Source organism: Taudactylus pleione, unplaced genomic scaffold, assembly GCF_031769625.1.
Source record: "Taudactylus pleione unplaced genomic scaffold, aTauple2 ptg000009l, whole genome shotgun sequence".
Lineage (NCBI taxonomy): Eukaryota > Metazoa > Chordata > Amphibia > Anura > Myobatrachidae > Taudactylus > Taudactylus pleione.
This window is the reverse complement of record NW_028284412.1, coordinates 13,888,726-13,915,304: the sequence shown is the minus strand read 5'-3', so window position 1 is coordinate 13,915,304 and position 26,579 is coordinate 13,888,726. Positions and strand designations below refer to the sequence as shown.

Genomic DNA, 26,579 nt, shown 5'->3' with positions numbered 1-26,579 from the left:
TACTTATTCACTATGGGTTTTGTGAACAGACAAGTCATATTACCTGAAAGATCATGGAGGCATTAAAACATGCATTTAAGGGGCTTGTGGGGATATCTGATGCTGTTGGGGGTATCAGATCTGCATTTTAGGGGCATGTGGGGATGTGTGGTGGCATGTGGGGAGGTCTGAGGTATATGGGGATCTCTAAAGCATAAATTATGATAGGACCAAGAAATGGTCAGGTAGGACCCCATTTTTTTAAAGTGGCGGGTCCCTGGGACTCACAAATTTTGTCGCTCACCGCGATCACTGTTAGTTACTTGGTTTTTTTTGTTTAGCACACCCCTGGATAGGCAACACAGCTCCCCCCCTGGATAGAACACAGCACACACCTGTTTTGGATAACAGCCCTCTGGACAGAGCACAGTGATAGCACACCACTGGATTGGACACACAGCCAACCCATCCCCCTCGTGGAGTTGATGGAGCACAGCACACAGAGCACAGAGCACAGTGACAGCACAGTGGGAAAACCTGAGCCTGACTCGTATCCTCTGTATCCGGACCCGCTTATCTCTAATAAATAGCATTCAATACTAATTAATATTACAAACCTGTTGATCTTTTAAAATGTGTTAGCCAGTAATAAATACACTAGTGCATCAACTAGGAGATCTGGAAAACATGCACTGCTAGGGGTGCACTGATATAGATCATCTATAGGGTCAATTATTAATACTGTATAATAATACACTATCCACTGCATAAGGAGATCAATGTGTACATATATGTCCAGGGCAGTGCAAGGTTCTTTTGCTGCTCCCCCAGTGTCCCGAACTTGCTCAAATTATCTGGAATGGAACCCACATCTTAAATAAAAACATTCAGCTTAGGCAGGATGGCCCTGCTTCTGCATAAATGGCTTACTTTCATTGCTGGTCCTTTATATGTCAGAATTACTGCACACGGTACACTATACTTCGTATGGCGTATATTATAGCTGGTTAAGTGCTGATTATGGCCCTGATTCAGAGCCGGACGCTCTGACCAGAGCGCTCGCTCTGAATCAGGGCCCACCTCCATAAATATGGAGCGTCCTCCTAGACGCTCGTATAGCCTATACGAGCGTGCAGGATGATGGTCGCGATGGTCTTGACCATCGCGACCATCGCCAGTGCGAGCAGAAGCCTGCAGTTGAGTTTTTCAACCACAAGGCCAGGAGTGATTTTGGCTCTATCAGAGCCAAAATCACTCACACTGACATCACTAGTGATGTCAGTGGGGCCGGCTTCTGACGGTAGGCGTTCCCTTAGGAACGCCTCCGTCTGGCAGGCACGCCCCCGGTACGCCCACCAAAGGGGGCGTGCAGTCAATCAACATCGACAGCACGCCCCCTTTGATCAGACACAACGAGCGAAGGAAAGTCCTTCGCTCGTCGCGTCTCGCGCATGCGCACGACAGAGCTCCCTCCGTCGTGCGCATGCGCAGTGCACACCATCGACCCACTTGCAAGCGGACAGCCGCTCGCGAGTGGGTCTGAATCAGGCCCTATGTCCTCTTCATGGACTGGCCACACTGCTTTAAAATCAAGCATTTGGAAATCCTCTCTAGAAATCCTGTGTTTGCCCCTTGCCTAGTAATCAGGCAGTGCCTACCCTTCGAATCAACTTTTTAGAGGGACATTTTCTTTTGTGACATAACTAAGTTGCAAATAAAGGGTGGCCATAATTAAACTTCCCCTATTCAGATCTGTTTGTAGCTTTATCTAACAATCAGAATGTCACCAAAGGGGGAAAGAAAGATACTGCAAAACAACATTTTTAGTGCAAAATGTCACCTAAAGGTGGATTATGGCTCTGTATTTTGTGAAAACATCGTGAAATGGACTAGTTTTTATTTTTTGGGAGCGTGGGGTGTTGTGACTGTAACCATATTACAGTTACACCAGTCTAGTGCATAGATTCACTTGCATGTACCAAATGGCATTTCCTGTCTGTAGGTAGCCTATGTGCATTTTTTTTTACTAAACATACAATATTTAACCTTATTTTACAACCACTTGAGAAGAGATGTGGAAATTTGCTTATGGTCAATTAGCAGAAATAGTGATAAAAATATAAATTTTGCTAATGATTTGCAAGTCAACTACTAAAGGCAAATTGACTTATACACAGTAACCAGGATCTAAATCACCTAAATAAATTGCAGATATTGCAGAATCACTGCAATCATCACTTCCTCATTATTAAGTACACATCAGGGTAAAACAATGAAGGATTAATTATTTAATCACTGGGCAAATCACAGAAAAATATTTTTACTACTTTGATATGGATTTGGATATTAAAGCACATTTATTTCAATAGCTCACTAATTTTAATGGGATTTATAACAATTTGAAATTAATAAGCTATTGAAATTAATGGACAAATTTGCTAAATATTTCACAAAGCATATTAGTGACTGCCAAACAATGCAGAGATCATTCTAATGACCGTTATGCAATACAAAGAGCATTCTAATGAGTGCCATAATAGAGTATTTTATTGACCGCCACATTAGCTACATCAGGATTGTAAGGGGGTTTATGATCATTAATTCACTCATCAACATATTTGTATTCATTAACCCCCTCATTACCTCCCTGGGGGGTCTATTTATTTACTAAGGCACCAGCCAATCAGCTGCTGTCATTTTTCAAACGGCCTGTGACATGGCAATTAGGAGCTGATTGGCTGGTACCTTATCTCCGTTCACTTTATCTCCACCCAAGGCTTAGTAAATAGACCCCTCAGTAACTTCAAAAGAAACCCTTCATATTTAACCCCTTCATTAAAATGATTAAACCAATCATCCTGCTCCAACACATATTCTAACATTAATTATAGCCACTCCTCTCTCTAAGCCCTAATCATCTGCTAATGATCTAAGGGCCTGATTCAGAGCCGGACGCTCTGACAGAGCGCTCGCTCTGAATCAGGGCCGGCCTTCTTGTTTTTTAGAGCGGCCTCGTGGCCGCTCGCATAGCTGTGGGTGACCACCCACAGCTATAGCGAGCGGCCAGGAAGATGGTCTCGATGGTCAAGACCATCTCGACCATCGGGCTTGCGACGAGACCCTTGTGGTAGGGTCTCGTTGCCGCAAGCCCCAGAGAGCTTTCGGCTCTAACAGAGCCGAAAGCTCTCCCACTGACATCACTTGTGATGTCAGTGGGGCCGGCCCCAGACGGTAGGCGTTCCCATGGGAACGCCTCCGTCTGGGCAGCCACGCCCCCGGCCCGCCCACCAAAGGGGGCGTGCTGTCACTCAACATCGACAGCACGCCCCCTTTGGTACGAGACCCAGAGCTACAGTTTGCCTGTCGCTATCCGGGTCTCGCGCATGCGCACGACAGAGCCGGCTCCGTCATGCGCATACGCACTGGGCCACCATCGACCCGCTTGCGAGCGCATAGCGCTCGCGAGCGGGTCTGAATCAGGCTCTAAGTTTCTTCTCTGTGTTGCAGACACACAGGAGGCCACTGTGGAGGAGGTGAGTTTTGTGGGAGGGTATGAGAAGAAGGGACAGCCCGAAAGGAAGTAGTGACTGCTCTGTACCAGTAAGCTACATGGCCCCTACAAGGGCAAGGATTTATAAGATGGTACAAGCAAGGGTATTGCACTTTTTGCATACAATTCCAAATGCTTTATTCTCTGGTGAGCCCTCTAGGTTTGCTGGCACAAGTTGTGTCTGAGTCTTGTATAAGCAATGATTTAGTTGACTGCTAAACCTAGCTTTAAATTACTTTTTTGCTTAAGGGGAGAATTATTGAGCTATCTACACCTTCAGGACCAATACTTGGGTCAATGGCCAGTGGGTTCAGCTTTTCAAATAAATAACTTACTATAAGAAGTTCATATTTAGAGCATAATTTACAACACAAATTAGTTTATATTGAAATATCATATTCAGGCATCAGCTAAAGAATAAATAAACCTGATTATCCAGGTGGCCACCTGCGTGGAACACCCCCTCCCTCTCTATATTCCCAGCTGAATATCCACATTCCCCTGGTGGAATGCAAGTCCCTTTGTTAAAAAAAAAAACTGTGTGATTTGAGTAGTCATGGCCAATTCACCGCTGGAGACATGCAAGAGCAGCTAAGTATATGAGCTGTAAAGCAGCCTGGCCGTATGTTCATGGGAAAGAGACTGTGCACTCCATCATGTGCCAAAATGAAGTCAGTCAACTGTGGCTGTCATGCCTTCAGCATAGGGTTTGTTATGTTGCACTATTTCATATTAGCAGCCCCACCTAGTGGTCAGGACAGCAGCAGTTTAAATCTGATCCATTTTGACCTTCTTAGCATTCCATAGCAGTCTAGCAATGCATTCTGGGCTAAAGGAGCTGTAAGCAGCCATTTTCCTTTTCACATGGTCCCAGGCAGTCATCATTACATATGCTCAACCTGGTACAGCATCCGATGGTGAGTTCTAAGCTTCAACTGTGCCATAGATCTGCTAGCCAGTTATGTTATGCATGTTAGCTGCATACCTCCCAGCATTTGCGGGGAGGGAGTCGGGACCTGCGCACGCCTCCAGTGTGCGTGGCCGAAAAGGGGGTGTGGCCTAATCATAAAGGGGCGTGGTCAGATGACACGGCCCCGTTTACATCACTAATGGAGCGTGCCCAGCATATCAGAGATGCTGGGCAGCCCCCGGGCTTCCCCCCGTACTCTCAATAGATGCTGTGCGCATGCGCACAGCATCTATTCTACCTCTGCATGCACGCTGCTCTGCATAGCAGAGCAGCGTGTATGCTTCCCCCAACTTCCCCCCCACCGCGGGACACTGCGGCCCACGGGCGGGACAGCGGGACGGTCCCAGAAAAACGGGACTGTCCCGCTAAATGTGGGACATTTGGGAGGTATGTAGCTGTACTATGTGACATTGCAGCCTGTACTTTGCATACTGTAGGTTTCATGTTGTTTGCATATCCCATGTTATGTATATGTTTGCCTTGCATTCCCATGTACATATAGTAATTGCTTTTCATTGTTTGTTTACAGTTTTACCACATCACTTGTCATTACTTTTCATCACTTATCATCTCATCACATTACTTGTCATTTATATGCAAGTTCCTCTATCGAATAATAAACTCAGTTCTTCAGATCACATCTGACTGGATTATTGAAAGATAGAGTATTGGTTATGCTGGCTGCTCCAAATTTGTCAGACACTTAGTGCGGGGCAGTACAGTAAAACATCGGATGCTCCCAGCGTGTGATGCATATATCTGACTTCGTCAGCAACATTTTCTGTCAGCAAGTGGGACACATACTGACTTACAGATCTGTTACACTGCCAGCCAGAGCTATCTGCATATGACAGCACAAGAGTTTCTATACAGTGTAACCGTGGCAGCTCAGCAATAGGAGTACCGCCATTGACTACACAGGAATTTCACACTGTCAGTATAGCCACCTGCATATGACAGCACAAGAGTTTCTATACAGTCTAACCGTGGAAGCTCAGCAATATGAGTACCGCCATTGACTGCGCAGGAATTTCACACTGTCAGTACAGCCACCTGCATATGGCAAGACAACAATCCCTGTACAGTCAAACAGCCTAACAACAGTCCCAAGACCCTGACTACTCAGAGACCTGCTACAGTGTCAGTTCAGTTATCTGCACATTACAATACAGCAGCCTCTACACAGTCAAGCATTTCCATTCCATCATCATGTCACAGAAAACTACATCTTCATACAAAACAAGGTCCCAAGTCTCTAGTTCCTCCAAATGTTTATCTGTCAGCAATGCAGCCATAATGGCACGTGCAAAAGCGGAAGCTGCAAAAGTGCGTGCCATCTTTGCTGAACAAGAGATGCAATTGAAAATAGAAAAATCACGTTTAGAAGCAGAGAAAGGAATAGAGAAATCACATCTGGAAGCAGAAAGATCACGTCTGGAAGCAGAAAGATCACGTCTGGATGCAGAAAGAGATATGGAGAGGTTTTGTCTGGATGCAGAAAGAGATATGGAGAAAGACCGCCTAGAAGCAATTAGTGAGAAGCTCACTGCAGAGAAGGAAGCCGCAGCCCCCATGGCTGAAGCAGATTTCTTAGAGTCTGTAGAACTTCTTGATATAAGGAGGATCAATGTGCTTGACGCAGAGCTTGGATCGCATAATTCATTGCAACACACATCAAAATATGTCAATCAAGCATCTAAAATGAGTAGCAAACCTCAATCAGTACAAAGCATGCATTCAGACTTCGTCAGTGAAACAAGCTAAACACACAATGCAGTGCTTCCATTAGTCAACAGTGAACTGCAAACTTGCAAACAAGAGAGTTCTAGACACAGGGAACCCATGAGGGACAACCTTCCCCCACACCAGGTGTCTGAATCCGCAGACTACAACAAAGGCACAACTACCTGCACACAAAAGTGGTATGATACAAGCCAACAGGAACCATACAATCCTAACAGGTATGACCACGCACCATTTACTCACCGTGTTAATGCACAAACAGCATCTCCTAGAGCCAATCAAGACACATTAGACTTTGCCAAGTTTCTTGCTCGACGTGAGCTGGTCACAAACGGACTCTCAAAGTTCAATGATCGCCCTGAGAGCTTCAGAGCCTAGCAATCCTCTTTCCAAAATGTAATCAGAGGGTTAGACCTTTCACATAGCGAAGAGATAGACCTTTTAATTATATGGCTTGGGAATGAATCCGATGAACTTGCTAGAAGGATAAGAGTGATCAATATTAACCACCCTGAGAATGGCCTTAATAAGATCTGGCATAGATTAAATGAGTGCTACGGCTCACCAGAGATAATAGAAAGTGCACTATTCAAAAGAATTGATGATTTCCCTAGGTTACCTAACAAAAGCTATCAGAGACTGAGAGAATTAAGTGACCTACTAATGGAGCTTCAAGTAGCCAAGTGTGAGGGAGACTTACCAGGACTTGCCTTCCTCGACACAGCCAGAGGCATTAACCCTATAGTGCAAAAGCTACCTTACAATCTGCAGGAGCAATGGCTCATCCATAGTTCCAAATATAAGCAGCGGCACAACGTACCATTTTCACCATTCTCTGTTTTTGTGGACTTCGTGCACCAACAAGCCTCGACCAGGAATGACCCTAGTTTTGCCTTTACACTGACCAGCTCAACCCCTATTCTACCTAACCCCCGCAAAATGTCAGTCGCAGTTCACAAGACTAATGTGCATTATACAGATTCTTCCCACAGGTCTACCTACTCTACTCATCAAGAGAACAAAGATAAAGATCCTGCCAAGCAGTGTCCCCTGCATAACTAACCGCATCCCCTCCTGAAATGCAGAGCCTTCAGAGAAAAGTCCCTGGAGAACCGCAAAGCATTCCTAAGAGAAAACGGCATCTGCTACAAGTGCTGCTCTTCTACAACCCACCTTGCCAAGGATTGTAAGGTTAGTGTTAACTGCATAGAATGTCACAGCACAGAACACAACACAGCTCTACACTTTGGACCTTCCCCATTGACTTTACAACACAGTTATGGTGACACAGAGCATGGCAGCAGCTCAGTGTGGAGCAAAGATACACTACTGCAGTCATACCAGAGATTACTTCACAATGTACTGAAGTCTGCAAAGATACTATTAGTGGCAGATCTTGCTCCAAAATCTGTTTAGTCAGTCTACCCTAACGGCCAACCAGAGAAAGCCGTCAAACTTTATGCAATCCTAGATGATCAAAGTAACAAGTCTCTAGCCAGATCAACCTTCTTTGTGACCTTTAATATCAAAGGACCCAGCACTCCATACTCCTTAAGGACTTGTGCAGGGAGTTTCGAGACAATGGGGAGAAGAGCAATCGGCTATCAAGTCGAGTCCTTAGACGGAAAGACATGCCTTCCCTTACCCACTATCACTGAATGCAATGAGATCCCTGATAATAGGTCTGAAATCCCTACACCAGACGCAGCTAACCATCATGCACATTTGAAACGTATAGCACATCTGATACCAGAACTGGACCCACTAGCCTAGATAATTCTACTCATTGGGAGAGATATCTTACAAGTCCACAAAGTCAGAAGTCAGATTAACGGTCCACACAATGCTCCTTATGCTCAAAGATTACACCTAGGATGGGTCATAATAGGAGAAGTATGTCTTGGAAAAGTGCATAAACCAGTTACTGTAAACAGCATGCTTACCTGTACTTCAGAAAATGGACGCCCTTCTCTATTTCAACCATGTCACAATCACTTCCTCATAAAGGAACTACCACACTGTACTGTCATAGACTCTCCTAGTGACAACCACATCTGTGACAGCTACCAAGAACATTTGGGGTGCACAGTCTTCCAAAGAACAAAAAGGGATGACCAAGTTGCAATGTCCATAGAGGACAATCTCTTCCTGGAAATAATGAAAAATGGACTAGTCAAAGATGATGCCAACAGCTGGGTTGCACCTCTACCCTTTAAAACACACAGACGGCGAAAACCTAACAACAGAGAACAAGTACTTAAACGCTTCTCTTCACTAAAACGCAGCTTTCACAGGAAACCAGAAATGAAAGATCACTTCTCTTTCATGGACAAAATATTTGAGAATGATCATGCTGAGATAGCTCCCATTCTTAAAGACACAGATGAATGCTGGTACTTACCAATGTTTGGAGTATACCACCCAAAGAAACTAGGTCAGATCAGAGTCGTGTTTGATTCCAGTGCCAAGTTCGAAGGCATCTCCTTAAATGATCTTCTCCTGACAGGACCAGACCTTAACAACAAACTCCTTGGAGTACTCATACGTTTCCGTAAGGACTCTATTGCCTTCACAGCTGACATTCAACAAATGTTTCATTGCTTCCTCGTGAGGGAAAGTTACAGGAATTTACTAAGATTCCTTTGTTTCAGAGACAACGACCCCTCTAAAGATATTGCAGAGTACCGCATGAGGGTACACATCTTTGGTAACAGCCCTTCCCCTGCAGTTGCCATCTACGGACTCAGACGTTCAGCTCAAGAGGGTGAGCTAGAGTATGGTTTTGATGTTAGACAACTTGTGGAAAAAGATTTCTATGTAGATGACTGTTTAAAATCTATGCCAACGGATGAGACAGCAATCAGCCTCCTCAAGAGAGCTCAGGAAATGCTTGCCTGCTCTAATCTCAGGCTTCACAAAATAGCTTCCAACAGCAAAAGAGTGATGGAAGCCTTCCCTTCTCAAGATCATATCAGTGACTTAAGGGATTTAGATTTACAAATTGATTCTCCACCAGCTCAATGCAGCCTTGGACTCCTATGGGACTTAAAATCTGACTCCTTTACCTTCTAAGTGAACAGTGAGGAAAGACCCTACACCCACAGAGGTGTCTTGTCTGTTATAAACAACTTGTATGACCCCTTAGGATTTGCTGCTCCTGTCACTATCCAAGGTAAAGCATTGCTCAGAGACCTAACCTGCGAGTCATCTGACTGGGACGCGCCACTGTCTCCTCAGAAAAGAGATTTGTGGGAGGAGTGGAAAAGTTCTCTGTCCACCTTAACCAACCTTTATATTACATGTTCATATGCTCCTGTGCCTTCTACAGAAGTACAAAACCAGAGACTATGTGTATTTTCTGATGCTTCAATCCAAGCAATTGCCGCTGTTGCATATCTTAAAACTGTGGATATTAGAGGCCAGTGTCATATTGGGTTTGTCATGGGCAAAGCGAAGTTAGCACCACTTCCAGAGCATACCATACCCAGGCTAGAACTTTGTGCTACAGTGCTAGTTGTGACAACAATCCATACCATGATCTCAAATTGTTAACTTGAGCCACACAGATTCCAAAGATTCTCAACTTGGAAATCACTTCTAGAGAAATTACCTGCCTAACTCACACAGCCCGTTCATTTAAACGTGCCAAATTTCTAAGAGTGACTGAATGTATAGGTTGGCATCACTGTCAAAATATTTACGCAACCAAAGAATTACAAATTCACTCAAACATCAACACTAAAGGTGTAGAGAGATACCTCAGTGAGCAAAGTTGTACATGGACTTTCAAACTGCCTCATTCTTCTCATATGGGAGGTACACGGGAAAGGATGATTGGCATCATACGCAGAATCCTTGATTCCATATTCCTACAAGGTACTGCAAGACTTACTCACGAGAGTTTAACAACTTTCATGGCTGAAGTCTCAGCTATCGTCAATGTCAGATCTTTGACTTCAGTTTCTAATGACCCAGAAGATCCGCTTCTACTTACTCCTGCTACTCTTCTTACTCAGAAGACCGGGACTATCTATGCTCCTTCTGGAGAGTTCATCAACAAAGACTTATTCAAATGACAATGGAGGCAAGTTCAAAGCCTAGCAAACACCTTTTGGGACAGGTGGAAAAGACAATATATCTCTACCCTGCAGCCAAGGACCAAGTGGCAAGTTCCCAAACCCAACCTAAAACCTGGTGACATTGTGCTTGTCAGATATTGTCAGTCACAACGTAACGAGTGGCCTTTGAGTATTGTCACCAAGACGTTCCCGAGCAAGGATGGAAAAGTTCGTAAGGTCGAGGTCAAGATCTGTAAGCAAGGAGAGACTAAGGCCCTCATTCAGAGCCACTCGCTATTTGCGGTCGTTCGTTCTAAAACAAGGGGTGGCTATTCAAATGAACCATTCGCTGTTTGCGGTCTGTTCACGCCTCTAGGTCTGAACGAGCGAACAAAACTTGCGTTCGTTTTTTTGAAAAATACGCCCCCTGGCCGCTCGCATCCTACGTCATGTCTGCTATTTATTAGATTAATCGAGTACATCGAACAGGGTAAGAGTTGCTCGCTATTCTTGTGGTTGGTTTTTGCTACCACAATTTTGCGAGCAGTTCTGGCTATAAAATAACCCAGTGACGTGGTCAATGACGCTGCTGTTTTAAATATGCACACCCATAAAACGCTCGTTTTGACCTTTAAGCATGCCTGCAATCGGATCTCCACTCCCCGTTTTCAAGCACCTTCCCCTGTTACCACCCACATACGCCTCATTCTGTCACTCAAAATAGCAGGCATTCGCTATTTTGCGAGCACACGATTTTCGGCCGCACTGAGTGGTCGCGCATGCGTATTTCCATCCGTACGCATGCGCAGTTGGGCAAACATCGCTCGGAGCGAACGAGCAGCCACTTGCGTCCGGCTCTGAATCAGGGCCTAAGTTGTTTGTCAGACCAGTGTCTGAACTGTTTTTACTGTTACCTACTTAGAGTTTAAATTTGTGTTATCAACGATACCAGAATGGGAGTGTCATGCCTTCAGCATAGGGTTTGTTATGTTGCACTATTTCATATTAGCAGCCCCACCTAGTGGTCAGGACAGCAGCAGTTTAAATCTGATCCATTTTGACCTTCTTAGCATTCCATAGCAGTCTAGCAGTGTATTCTGGGCTAAAGGAGCTGTAAACAGCCATTTTCCTTTTCACATGGTCCCAGACAGTCATCATTACATATGCTCAACCTGGTACAGCATCCGATGGTGAGTTCTAAGCTTCAACTGTGCCATAGATCTGCTAGCCATTTGTGTTATGCATGTTAGCTTTACTATGTGACATTGCAGCCTGTACTTTGCATACTGTATGTTTCATGTTGTTTGCATATCCCATGTTATGTATATGTTTGCCTTGCATTCCCATGTACATATAGTAATTGCTTTTCATTGTTTGTTTACAGTTTTACCACATCACTTGTCATTACTAATCATCACTTATCATCTCATCACATTACTTATCATTTCTACGCAAGTTCCTCTATCGAATATTAAACTCAGTTCTTCAGATCACATCTGACTAGATTATTGGAAGATAGAGTATTGGTTATGCTGGCTGCTTAGTTTAGATACTGTATATCATTAGAATGAGATAATTATAAGCTAGTGCAATACAATTGATCCCAAACCTGTGTACAAATCCGACAATACACACAATGCATTACAGTAAAGAAAGAAAGTAGTCATTGGCAATGGTAATTTCTGCTACTGATGGTGGATCACTACCAGAGGAGAGACAGTGGAAATGGAGATATAAAACATGAAAAATCACGGTAGAGAACTTGAAACAATCACCTGATAACAACCATAACTGTCCTTCACTATTTATGTCATCTGTGAATCCTTCCTTTTCTGTTTCTAGAAGTATTTTATTTTTGTTATTTTCTGCTGCATTATATTGTATTGTATTACATTTTATATTGTAGATATCCATCAATTTGGAGTAGCTATGTGTTTGGTGTTTTTCTTTACAATCATTATTGCTGCTGGAAACAGAGCCAGGATAGTTGCTCCTCATCAGGGCCGTAGGAAGGGTGGTGCAGCCGGTGCCTCCACACAGGGCGGAATCTTCCAGTGGCACCGGCCACACAATTCCCGGCGCCAGAGGTCTGCAGGAAGAGACCTCCGACAGTGGTGCACGGCGCATGAAGAATGTTGGCGCAGGATACCGCCCTCCCTCCACGCCCTGGAAGGAAAGGTAAGCGCTCAGGGGGAGGAGGGGGGCTGAGAGGGAGCGAGAGGGGCTGCAGTGCTGCACAGGGCGCACTGGCGTCCATATATGACGCTGCTCCTCATGATGTTTGGTGGCATCTGCTGTCACCAAGGATATATTGGAGATAACCAGAGGAGGTGGCACAAGAGGCAGCAACAATTGAGCTCACTGGGTCCAGCTGCTGATGTGAGATCTTATTCCGATGTATCTGCAATGCAGCCTTGTCCTTGCTGTGATGATATCTCGGCACTACTATGTAATTTTGCACTGCTTTAAAAAATGTACATATATTTTTTTTTAATTTGTGGGAAGATGATTATGTGGGAGGTACAGCACAGAGCCGATATAAAGTGCAGCCATCTCTATTTGCCGCCTACATGCCACATAGATAGATATAAAGAATTCTACCTAGTTCTAAAGAACTAGCAAGGATAATCACAACAGATGACAAAAATCTGTCTCAGGCTAAATTAAAGTATGGCAGTGATGGGATGAGCCTGGAAGGCCGTATACTCAATTAAACATTAAATACGGCTTTGTAAAATATAAGTAACTAATCACAGTATAAATATATGTATATATTTATGTGTGTGTGTGTGTATGGAATCGGTATGAAATACCGCCGGCCGCATCCCGGGACTGCCTGGCCGGCCAATGCAGAGTTCCCGGCAGCGGAAGACCGACAGCGCTGGAAATCCCGATTGTCGATAGATAAGTACTGACTAACCTAACCCCCTAACCCTAACCCTCTTTAGGGGTGCCTAACCCTAACCTCCCCCCCAAGTGCCTAACCCTAATCCCCCCTCTAAGTGCCTAACCCTAAGCCCCCCTCCCTTCCCCGCTGCCTAAACCTAAGTCCTTCGAGGGGGTGCCTAACCCTAAGTCCCCCCCGGGGGTGCCTAACCCTCCCTCCCCCTAGCCTAGCCCTAACCTTCCCAGGGGGATGCCTAACCCTAAGTCCCCCCCGGGTGCCCTAAACCTAACCCTCCCCCCCCCCGTGGCTGTCCACTCGCAGCGCCCAGCATCCCTTCGATCGGGATGCTGTGCGCCGGTCTCCCGGCGTTGGGGAAATGTCAGGCGTCTACATCTAGACGCCCGGCATTTCACCCTCGCCGGCAGAGCCGTAGCTAGGGTAGTGCGGCCGGTGCCATCTCACAGAGCACCACAGGTCAGGGGGAGCTGTTTGGGCCTGTCAAATGTCTGTTTATTATCATTCTCACTTGTAGCTTCCCCTTATTTCATCCCCAGCATCTTCTGGCCTCCTCTATCTCTTCCCTGGCCCTTCCCCATGAAGCCATTCCCCTTTTTTCGGGTGCATTATGTCCTCTTTGAAAAATGAGGGGGGCGCCAATGCTCTTTCTTGCACAGGGCACCAAAAAGTGTAGTTACGCCTCTGCTCGCCGGGATATGACAGTCGGGAAGTCGGCTGCCGGTATTAAGGCAGCCGGCTTCCCGATTGTATACCGTGTGTATACAATGTTGAGTGCATTTGGTTGCATGTTATAAAGAAAGTATTAAGGAGATGAATTGTTTGGGTCGAAGGGCTCATAGGATAGGAAAGATGTAATAAGAAATGTGTTACTTAAGTCATTTAATGTATAATATATTTTATTTCTTAAGTTTCACAAGATGCGCCCGAAGCCATACATTGGGAAAATTTAAAACAAATAAAACAATCAGCATAAATACAATGCACAACTGTGAACCATCAAATGAGTGCAAAGTATAAATAAAAACATAAGCAATGTTTCAGTGGGGGTACAGCCCACCATTATCAAGGTAACAGTAAAGGGAAACCACAGTATTTATTACCTCCCCTAATTAATTATTACAAATTGTTGCCTAGCAACATAACTCACCCTCGAACACAAAGAATAATGTGAAGTGTGAAATTAACAACAAATAATGGCCGGGATGTACTAAGGTTGCGGTGACCATTCCGACAGTCACCGAAACCTTACTAATCACATATGTACTAACATATGCGATTAGTATCGCAAAGGGCAGCTCTTGCGAAAAGAGCTGCCCTTTGCGAAGCAGCCGATGCCGGGTGACGGGGTCTCCGTGGGACCCCGCCCCCTCCAAGACCCGGGAGCTTCCTGATGGTCACATGTGCAGGAAGCCCCGGGCTCCTCCTCCTCCTCCTCCCTGCACCTAGAAGAAGATTGGGAGGAGGAGGAGGCGGAGAACCCAGGAGGAGCGCGGGCCGGCGACCATGGACAGCAGGTGAGTGGGGGCTAGCGCTGGGCGACAGCAGGGCGGCAGCTAACTGTCGGGAGCAGGATGTGGTAAGAAGCCCACATAGGCTTCTATAGGGTAACGCCAGGTTTTCTGGCGTTACCCTCTGCACCGATAAAAGTGCGGCCGGGCCTTAGGACATATGGAAATGCGGTAAAAACCCCGAAACTGGGTTTTTACCGCATTTTTCCATTAGTACATCCTGGCCAATGTGTGCAGGACACAACAAAAAAATTGTAAAAAAAACTAACAATTACAGTGTAGATTAATAATTTCTTAGTATTAAAAATAGCTGACAAAACAGGCCCAAAGTTAATGATAAGGGACAGTGGTACACATGACCATTCTATACTGTATATCCAAAAGAAAAAATAATAGAGAGATATAAAGAATTCAACCTCCTGCCAGAAGGTATTCTTGGGTCTTGAAATAAGTGAAAACATGATACATGTATTCAGCTTTTTAAGCAATTACTTAATTTTTTTCAAGATTATTTATTATGAAACATATTCGACTTATACAAATTTATGATCACCAAGCAAAGTTGGCGCAGGCAGGCAGCTAAAGATTGCATCAGCACCACTATTAGACAGCCTGGCATTGCTGATGTGGCATTGCTATTTGCTATACACAACTAGAGACCAGAAACAGTTGCACCTGCTGTCTGGCTAAGGCAGAAACTAGAGTGTAGGAACAAAAACAAAAAGTGTCATGTTACCTGCCTAACTGTAAGTAAGCAAAACAAGGGGTAATCTAATTGTAGCTGTACACTAACCTCAATGTGTCCATCAAACAAAAAATGTGGCCCTATAAATTAGCTATAGGCAGGACAGAAAACACTTTGGGGTGATATCTCTTCAAAGGTTTTGACCCACCACAGAGAATGATCATCACATTTGTGTTTTTCCAGGGGGCGAAATACTGGAAAGTTGTTTTACATGGCACTCCACAAGTCATAAACAGACAGATGTGACCAAAAATAACAATTATGACATCATAAAATTTATTTTTAAACAAATTATATTTGAAGGTGTCAGCAGATTTAACAAATGTAACATTTTCATTATATCATGTGCAGTGTTAAGAATTCATAATATGTCTACTTACAGTTCTTACTCCGAATGTTAGAAAATGTGCATGATTACAAGTTTAGAGTGTCTGCCACTTTTTGTTGTCTTCTATGACCACATCCACTGCATTGTATTATTTGAGCAAATGACTGTATCTTATTTACATTTTGTAAACCTAAATTGTCTAATGTTTAATCCTCTATTTTGATGAGCTCTTGTGCCTGTGAGTCAAAGTAAGTAAAACAAGTAAAGAATAATAATATCAACACTGCTCAACTCAATCCCGGAGATCGCAAGAACCCTTGGATTTTAATTTTTTTAATTTTTCAATCCTGGCATGGAAAAAATGAGGTTGGATTGTTTTCCCTAGGTGGAACTTATTTTATGCCAAGTGTGCTTTATTATTATTGGAGATGTGTGGGTTCTGTTTTACTCTGATATGTTCGGATCTCAAAAACAGCTATCGACTATCACTTGTTTTGGATAACCAATAAAAAAAATCCGAACTAATCCGAACTTTCGATAATTTTGTCGAAAAGAACCGAGTAAAACCGAACAAGCACATCTCTTATTATTATTATTATTATTATTATTATTATTATTATTATTATTATTATTATTATTATTATTATGTATCACTGTAACATGTTAGCCTTTTTTAGGCATAGGGGATACCTTGGTATGGATACAAAAGAAAAATTAGAACTTTGTACAACTCATTACTCACCATGTTGACCTCTGATATTTGGTCAATACTTGAGATATGTATACTCATCCCCACAGTTACTGGAGGACCTGAAAGAAAAGATTCCCAGGATTAGCAGGGCAGGAATTTTTAACAGGCTGAGCAAACTGTATTGCAATTAAAATATTGAATGTTGTAACCCATAGTGTAAATCTTATGGGCTTTAGATATTATTGAAGAAGTATAATAAAATATTAAGAGGTAAATACATTTGCATAAATGCCTCCCTGTACATGAGATCTCATTGTCTTAGATGGCCAAGATGGCAATGACTGTTGGGGTTTAAAGGTTTGCTCATAATGGGAGGTGCTTGATGGATTGGCGTGTTAACAAAGCTGGTCATGCACTGTAGATTTTTTTAGACAATTCAACCAATGGTATGATGATGTGAGTGATTCAAACTATTTTGAAGTGCCTCTATACATTGATTTATTGTCTCAATGTACAGAACACTGGATGAAAACATCAGAACGATGGTCTGACAGCTTGAACATGGTTGAAAGTCAAAACAAACGATCATGATCGTTTTTTAGCATTGGACAATTAGGGATATATTTACTAAAGTGAGAGTTTTCAGAAGTGGAGATGTTGCCCATAGCAAGCAATCAGATTCTACTTAACATTTAACTAGTACCTTCTAGAAGATAATAGCTAGAATACGATTGGTTGCTATGGGCAACATCTCCACTTCTAAAAACTCTCACTTTAGTAAATTTACCCCTTAGAGTTCATAAACATACACTGAATAATTGTTCAGAACTGTCATACATCAGCCGGATTGTCCCGAAAATTATTTCAGTGTATGGCCAGCTACTGTATACTGATTTGGGTTGTGTACGCTCCTGTACAGTACATTCTACTGTACCCATATGGAAAAAGAAGATTAAGGGGTCTATTTGCTAAGCAGTGTTAGGAGACAGAGTGAAAAGTGATAAGGTGCCAGCCAATTCGCTCCTAACCACCATCTCATAGGCTGTGTTTGAAAAATGACAGTTGGGAGCTGACTGGCTGGCACCTTATCACTTTTCACTCTGGGCCTGATTCAGACCTGCTCGTGAGCACTGAGCGCTCACAAGCGGGTCGATGTTGCCCAAGTGCGCATGCGCGCGATGGAGGCGGCTCGGTCGTGCGCATGCGCGAGACCCGAATAACAACGGCCAAGCCGTCGTTATGAGTCTCGCACCAAATGGGGCTTCCTGTCGATGGTGATTGACAGCACGCCCCCTTTGGTGGGCGTGCCGGGGGTGTGGCTGCCCAGACCGAGGTGTTCTCATGGGAACGCCTACCGTCTGAGACCGGCCCCACTGACATCACTAGTGATGTCAGTGGGAGTGCTTTTGGCTCTGATAGAGCCAAAAGCACTCCAGGGCTTGCGGCAGCGAGACTCTACCGCAAGGGTCTCGTCGCAAGCCCAATGGTCGCGATGGTCTTGACCATCGCGACCATCATTTTGGCCGCTTGCTATAGCTGTGGGTGGTCACCCACAGCTATGCGAGCGGCCAGGAGGCCGCTCTTAAATTCAGAGGGACAGCCCTGATTCAGAGCGAGCACTCTGTCAGAGCGTCCGGCTCTGAATCAGGCCCTCTGTCTCCTAACACTGCTTACTAAATAGACCCCTAATATGTATATGTGACAATTGGATGGAATTGTGGATTGTTATGCATGTACAGTACAATGGCTATTTACATGTAGGTGACATCACTTATTCATTGAGTAATATTATTACACTTTCTATGGATCATAATGAAAAATGTTTCAAGTTGGTAGCTCAGATAATGCAGTAAAATAACAAGCCTGAACATCTTAGCTATTTCTTTATGCAAATGCTGAGCGCTTAGAATCAGGGTTCTATAAAAACAGTCAAACCAGTCACTCACCCTCTTCAATCCAATCCTAATTTCCAGATCTACAACCTAATGAACAAGACTTCAAATAACACACTTTTCAACTAATTCTGCGAATTTCACACACAACTATATAATCCTATACTCTGTCATAATACCCTTCTGTTCTAGAAGCTTCCTACAATGGGCGGAAAGTAATAGATTGCAATTTTGCTAAAAACAGCAATTTTCTAGAAAAATTGCAAGGCACCCAGGGTTAAGGGACGAAAGGATCGCCAGCCACAAGGCAATCAACGTCAATGTAATGATTAAATTACCTGATCGCCAACAGCTCCTAATCTTTAATACTAGCAACAGGCAAATCCATAAGAGTAGCTGCTTCCACTGTGCCATTGCCAAAAAATGTATACCATTCTCCACCACACTGAAACCCACTGTACGCACACAATGCTTTAACACTGCCCTAAACTGGAATTGAACAAGGGTGTTAAGTATTGACAGATGCCTACAAGTGTAGGTGTGTAACAGATGTGAGCAAGGAGGTTAGTCCACACATTGATTCCACACCAGAGTAGCTTTATTGAATATAAATTGATAAATTGATTCCACATCAGAGTAGCTTTATTGAATATAACAGGATACAGGTAATAGAAGATAAACAGTAGTCAATATGATAAGGTATCAAGCCCTCTTAGGCTAACTACTGTACAGTGGTACAGCACTGTGAAGCTCCAGTAACACAGAGACAGGCTCTGGCTCATGCAAACTCTTTTATAGAGCCAAGTAAACAAGTCTTGCACCTGCAGTCTTAATTGACCTGACTTTTAAGTCTGGTGACTCAGACATGTGATGTGTCATGCACAATAGACATGTGATTTTGTTGTGGCTGATGAGTCATGCACGGATTTAAGAAACAGCTTGTGGTGTTTAACGATTTAACTACATGTCAACATTAAGCCCCTATGCACAAGCCAAGGGGACAAAACAGGGTTCTGCACCTGGTGATATCAGCTGAACAAAACAAACAGCTGCATCCTGACATGTCAATATAGTGATGCTCTCTGCCCAACTTATCTGCCTTGGAACAGTAGCTCTTAAATAAAAGGGCAACGGGGCCAACAAAAACATCCCGGAACAGGAAGCCGACCGGAGTCCACCTTTAACTTATAAGTGGCCAGCAGCTCACCAACCTAAAATGGTCCAAAATGGGCCATGGAAATAGCAAGGCTAAAAAGGAGTACTTTTTAAGTAACCTCCACAACTATAAAGTTGGTCAGGAAGATGTCACAAATTAGACTGATCTGGATAAGATAAGTGTTTGATCAACCGAAACATCCCTACCTCCTTCTAAGCCCTCCCATGGACCTTCGCTAACTCCACAGCCTCATCAAAAAACACGGTGAACCACCCTAAACATAGAATGGAGTACTGATCTGCATAAAGTAACTTGTATAGACTGAAACATTCCAACTTCCTTCCCGGGGACCACTCCTACCAGGGACAACACAGGTTGACAGTAAGCGGTTTGGAAAATGGGCCACACATGCGCCGCAAAGCCACCTCTTCACTAACCTTCTCTAATACCATGGTTGGCAAATCCCAAGCAGATTTCAATTTAAGGGGATCCAGCATGCCCACTGCTACTTGTGATTGACTGGAGGTGAAAGGTGTGCAGGTAAACATTATTTTGGTAATTTTGCTTAATTTTTTCCTGATGCCTGAGATTGTTTTTTTTTTAATGGGATTTACAAGAGAAAATGTTCTAAATAAAAAAGTGAATATGGTTTTTTAACCTTTTATTGAACAAAATTTTTTTGGAATATAGTGTATGTGTTTATTTTATTTTGTCCTTTTGGTATATTGCACTGTTTTTTATGCTGGGACTATTAAGGTGTCAAAAATACCATTTCAGCTTTCGCAATCCTGTTAATTTCCCTGGACCCCATTACCCAGGTGAGTTAGGAAGAGTACCAGTTCTTCTCAGTGTAGGCTAGACCATCCATCTTGTACAGGTTAGCAGTTTTTGGGACCCCTGGGGCTCCTTCTTCACAGTGTTTATGTTCTTATTTGCATGTTGTTGTCTTTCACTTTCTTGTTTGAGTCTTTGCTTTTTACCCTTTTCCTCTTTTTCCCTCTATTCCTTGTCTTCAACCCTTCCCCACCATTCACCCCTGCCTGCCTATATCTCTGTGACCGCATTTCCTGTCTGGGCCAGCTTCATGTCCCCTCTCTCTCACATTGATGTCTCGTAAGGACGCAATAAAAATATTGGCCCTCATTCAGAGCCGCTCGCTAGCGGCAGTACGCTCGTTCCGAGCGATGTTCGCACATCTGCGCATGCGTACGGTTTTTAGTACGCATGCGCGAACCAGTCAGTGCGGCCGAAAATCGTTTGTACGCTATATAGCGAGTGCCTGCTATTTTGAGTGACAGAATGAGGCGTCTGTGGGTGGTAACAGGGGAAGGTGCTTGAAAACGGGGGAGTGGAATTCGAACGCAGGCGTGCTTAAAGGTCAAAACGGGCGTTTTAAGGGAGTGCATAATAATACAGCAGCGTCATTGACCACGTCACTTGGTTTTTATTAACTCAGAACTGCTCGCAAAATAGCGGTTGAAAAAACCAACCACAAGAATAGCGAGCAGTTCATAAGCTGTACGATGTACTCGATTAATCTAATAAATAGCGGACATGACGTATGGTGCGAACGGCCAAGGGGCGTTTTTATCAAATAAACGAGCGTATGTTTTGCTCGCTCGTTCAGACTTAGAGGTGTGAACAGACTGCAATGTGCGAACGGATCATTTGAATAGCCACCCCTTGTTTTTGAACGAACGACCGCAAATAGCGAACGGCTCTGAATGAGGGCCATTGTCCATTAAAACAAGGGACTTAAATCTCCCTAAAAAATAATCTCAGGCTGTAATGACAAAGCAGATGTTGTCTTTGTGCAGAAACGCACGTTTATCATGATACTGCACCTGAATTCCGCATTGCCTGGTTCTCCCACTCCTATGCTAGTATTAACCCAGACAGATATTAAAAGGAGTAGCCATGATATTTCTAAATGACTCCCCTTGTCTAACGTCTCCTCTTATTCTCTAGATTCTGGTAATGGTCCTCTGGTTAGGGGGAAGCTCTTCAACCAGGATTTCACCTTTTTAATCTATATGCTCTGATTCAAGGTCAGGAGGAGTTCTTCCTGTGAATGCTAGAAATAACTGAATTACTGCTACAGAAGTATCCTTGTGGTTGACCTAGAATTTAACTGGATACTTGACCCGAAGATGTATACATCTGCTGCTGCATCCAGGTTGTCATGAAAGCATTACTTCCAGGTAAGACACACCACCTTCACCAGCTGACTGATACTCCTCAGACCGCTATTACACATTTTTCTCTTTTCCCCATCAGGTGTACACATGAATAGGCTACCTTTATTTTAGCCAGAACCTCTTATACCTACTGTGTGACTCCGCGATTGGTCCAACCAGATCCCATTTATATGTGATTCAGATGTCCCATTTCACTCCTAGACAATGGACATGGCATCAAAATGGATTACTCCTTCAGGATGTTATTTACATGTCCCAATTAGAGGCCTCAATTGGTGATTACATAGACCATAATGATACTCGACTCAGACCACTATAAGGGAAACCTATAGCTGTGTAATAAGAGGGATATATATTCAATTGGGAGCCCAGTGAATGGTTTAGACAGTCAAGGAAATCAGAACTCCTTGATAAGCTTCAACTGTTCAAAACACAAAAAATAGTCTATGTATTTTACCATTCTATAGACAGATAGTGGTTGATAAAAACCAAACTGACGTTCTGGAAATGTAGGTACAATTTTTTTAAATGGGGTGTAAAACTAGTAAACTGCTTGCACAAGCATTGCGAAAGTAAAGAGCAGCTAAGTTTACACATAAGATCAAAAGATAATACAGGCACATTACATCATATTACAGTGGATATGGCTAGCATTTTCCAAGCATATTACACTAAATTATATTACTTCAAATACACCCCCACCCCATGCTAGCCAATCACACAGCGCCATATAGAGGAATACTTGGATACTGTAGCCTTTCCTAAGTTGACAGAATAGGGGGCGTTATTAGATTGCCTTTTACCCTGTCTGAGTTGGAGACAGCAATTTCTATTTCACCTTAAGGTAAAAGTCACGGACTCAATGGTTTTACTGTACAATTATCTACTGTACTACAAAACATTCATTTACAAGTCCTTAATTGCATTTCTGATACACAGAAATTGTCATCGAAATCCTCAAAACCCACAATGCAGTCATTCTGAAAGAGGGCAAGGGTGCTACCCATTGTGCTAGCTACTGCCCTGTATTCCTGTTGAATATAGATGTTAAGCTTTTAAAAAAAATGATTTCCAGTTGCCTTCGTGATTCCTTCAGAAATTATTTATTATGATCAGGTGGTTTATGACCAAAGTAATTAGTTTAATTCATCTTGACACCACCTGTAAAATACAGACAATACTTTTGTTTACAGATGTTGAAAAAGCTTTTAATCATGTAGAAAGCACCTTTTTAAAACTATGCAATGCCTGAGTCTGGGTCCCCATTACCTTTACTGGATTAAATTAAATTAAATTAAAATTAATTATACCCTTTCAGATTCTTTTATGATCTCAAATGGTCCGAGGTATTGATGCCTCCTATATGCCTTGATCTTTGTTAATGATATGGAGGCATTACCTAGTGCAGATTATCTTTTGGCTACTATTTCTAACCCTGCTGTGATAATTCCTGTTTGGTAGAGCTACCAACTTTAAGATTAACTAGGCTAAATCCATTGTAATGAATATTAATGTGCCCTCAAAAGTGGTGGACAGTCTCGAGGAGTCTCATGGATTAAGTAACTTGGTATCTTCCTTGCACATGATCCAATCTCTTTAAATTGAACTATTGTTAAATTTTGTGGTTTCAGGCCCTGTTACTCCACTTGCCGGTGGCGCCTCATAGCCATGGGTGCTCCTGTGGGCTGCTGAAGACATCCCTAAGTTTCATAGGTGCCAACCAGCTGGGTGGTTGGCGTCCGTTCAGAGTCTTTTCCTGAACCGGTGGTGAATGAGGTCTGCCATCTTGGACACTAAAGGCCCCCAATCTGTGACGGATCGTTGCAATGTAGCGATCCTGCAACCCGGCATTGCAGGATCGCTGAAATCCAAAATGTTGGATTTCACAGATATGCCGATCACAATCAACAAATGATCGTGATTGGTAGATCGGAGAAATTTAACATGTAGAATTTCACTGATCCTGCGACAGATCGTGAAACATTGATGGCCGCCGGTCGGCATTTCGACCAGCGGATCGGCGTTTCCGATCCCATCGCTACATCGTGACGATCCGTCTCCACCTCGTGTCTGTGTGTTACATGACGATATAAAAACCGGTACACAGCTGAACAATGCGTATTTATTGTCCAGACATACTGGAAAACATCTAAAATAAAGGATCATTTTGGCACATAACACACAGACACGATGAATGTGGACGCCTCAGTACACAACACCATTGTCAGAAGCAGGAATACCTACTGGCTAGCAGTAGTGGCTCCAGAGGTTTGGCTGCAGCGCAGTCCAAAACTCAAATAGGGGAACCACACCAACTACAATCCTCACTGGCAGTTGTTGGCTCCCCTATTTGAATTTTGGACTGCGCTGCTGACTAGGGGGTGAACAGCTGGCCTTCACTTCATGCATACGTGAACAGCTGACCTGGATGCTAATGGAGAACACTTTCAACACTTGCTATGACTTCCTCATGTTTCTCATAGACCAAGGTATGTCTGTGTCAAATTTCCCTAAATTATGTCAAGTACTTTAAAAGTTATAATAAAAACTTTGGGGCCAATAGTGAGTGAAACACCCTATATATTCAAGTCAAGTACCTTGTCTAACCATACCTTCCATCTATCTCCAGCTGTGTATGGTCCTTGCTGTATGGTGCTATTTACAGTACCTGCCTTCTGGTGTTTCAATGCCTGCTGTATTTACCAGCCTGATCCTGTCTATAATATCTCTGCGTGTATAATATTTTCCTGCTCCAGTAATCTGCACTCCAGGCCGCAAGCTGACTCATCAGTCTGTATTCTGCCTCTCACCAAAAACAAAAAATTTACTTTTTGGCCCCAAAACAAAATGCTGTGTGTGGTGCAAATCTAACTCTGCCCCATTCCTCAGCAAACACCATCCCATCAGTGATGTACCTGCATTATGTTATGGGGATGTTTTTCCTCAATGGGAATGGGCACGTTGTTGAAATTTAAGGCCCTATATTTGGTGCAACATACAGGTAGATACTACAAGACAACCTGCTTCTGTGTGCTAGAAGACTAAAGCTTGGGAGAAATTTTACCTTTCAAGGACAATGATCCCAAGCACAAGCCCAAAGCAACACTGTCATGGTTGTACAAAAAAAAGGTGGATGTTCTACAAAGGCCTAGTCAAAGAGTATGCAGTCAGGAAGTTAATACTCACTATGTTACCAGTGGTTATGTCAACCTCAAATACTGGCACCGGGATCTCAACACATGTGTAAATGCTGCTTTGAGCATTTTACCCGAGTGGGTTTTTTAAGACGTTATACAACTTTCAGATGTTGTTTCACTTTGTGTCACTCATGGTTATTCTCATCACCATTCCATCAAGAAGTTTCTGAATGCTGTCATACCCCAGGTGGTCTAGGCAACTATGCCACAGCACCATAGATAGGATTGAATTAGAACCATCATCACAATACACTCCTCTGTGTCTAGGATGTACAGTTGTTGCCAACAAGTTGCTGTTGCGATCACAGTGCCTCTTTTATTTTGCACTACACACTTATGGCAATACAATTTGTCCCTATATCTGGTGCGAATAACACATCTTGGATGTCTATGACTATGATTTCACCTCTTATTCTAAGGTGTAACCGTGATCCTGGATTTGTTGCTGTAAGGACTTTGTATACAATCCCTCTGACCATTCTTGATTCCAACTGAAATGCCTTTTGGCTCCTTAGTCCATGAACCAGCAATTTTTCTTGGGACTCCTGTGACACTAAAGGCTGACTCATCTTCTTGTTATGCTTTTTATGCTGTGTGGCATTAACATATTTCAGTTTGCATTCAGAGGCCTTGCGTCCCACTTTGTGACATATGAAACATCTGAACTTGAGCCTTTTGATCTTGGTATTCCTGGTGTGCAGTGCAGAACTCTCAGCATTTGTTTCAATTGGTATGTGTTCCTGTAACTGCAACAGTTTAGCCCTCACGTTCTCTATTGATAGATTAGACACACTTAATTCTAAAGCCACTTATGCTGGGCATACACGGCAAGATAAAATGTCTGTCAGACCGACAGACATTTTATCTGGCCGGCTGCCAGCCGCAGATGTCCGCGGCATACACTGTGAGAGAAATCTCACAGTGTATAGCCCGATATCTGCGCTCCACCCCCGGGGGAGGAGACATTTCCCTGTTCCTTCTGTAGGAAGGAACACAGGAAATGTCTGTCTGTCGGCCGCGCTGGGCATACACTGCCCGATGCGGCCGACAGTTACCAGGTAAAAATCGCATCGGACAGGCATGCTGGACAATCCAGCATGCCCGACCGAGCAATATTTAACCCTCGGTCGCCCCCCCCACGCTACAATTATCGCGGCGATCCGCCGATATCGTCCCGATAATTGCAGCGTGTATGGCCAGCATAAGAAATCTAATCAAAGCATTAAATTCTTTAGCATCGCCATTGTGACTTCTTCGTCATCGACTTGGACTCTTACAGATATCAATTGCTGAGATATGGATGCACCTTATCGATATACATGTTCATGTCTCTGCATTCACTCACTTTAGTACTGCACAGGAATGTAGCTGTACCCTACAATACGTGGGTAGAACCACCAGGTATCTCAAAACTCGCTTTTTAGAACATAAGCGTAATATCCTGAAATCTAAAGGCATACATAAAATGTATCAACATTTTTGGGATATACACTCTAAAGATCTTGGTGATTTAAAATGTACAGGTATTGAACAGATCAATCCAACCGATAGAGGTGGTGATAGATACCGTAAACTCTGCTTACGTGAAAATTATTGGATTCATACCCTAAGGACGTTACAACCTGAAGGGTTTAATGAATCGATTGAGATCGATTTTTG

General features: G+C 43.4%; 1 protein-coding gene across 2 annotated transcripts in view; it reads right to left on the bottom strand.

Annotated features, from left to right (window-relative positions):
* LOC148542784 (gamma-aminobutyric acid receptor subunit beta-4) overlaps positions 1–26,579 on the bottom strand; it is a 366,337-nt gene that overhangs the window by 161,502 nt on the left and 178,256 nt on the right. For both annotated transcript variants that reach the window (XM_088466801.1, XM_088466809.1), the window contains one exon: positions 16,529–16,596. In XM_088466801.1, the coding sequence (XP_088322927.1) occupies positions 16,529–16,596 (68 nt within the window). The remainder of the gene's footprint in view (positions 1–16,528; positions 16,597–26,579) is intronic.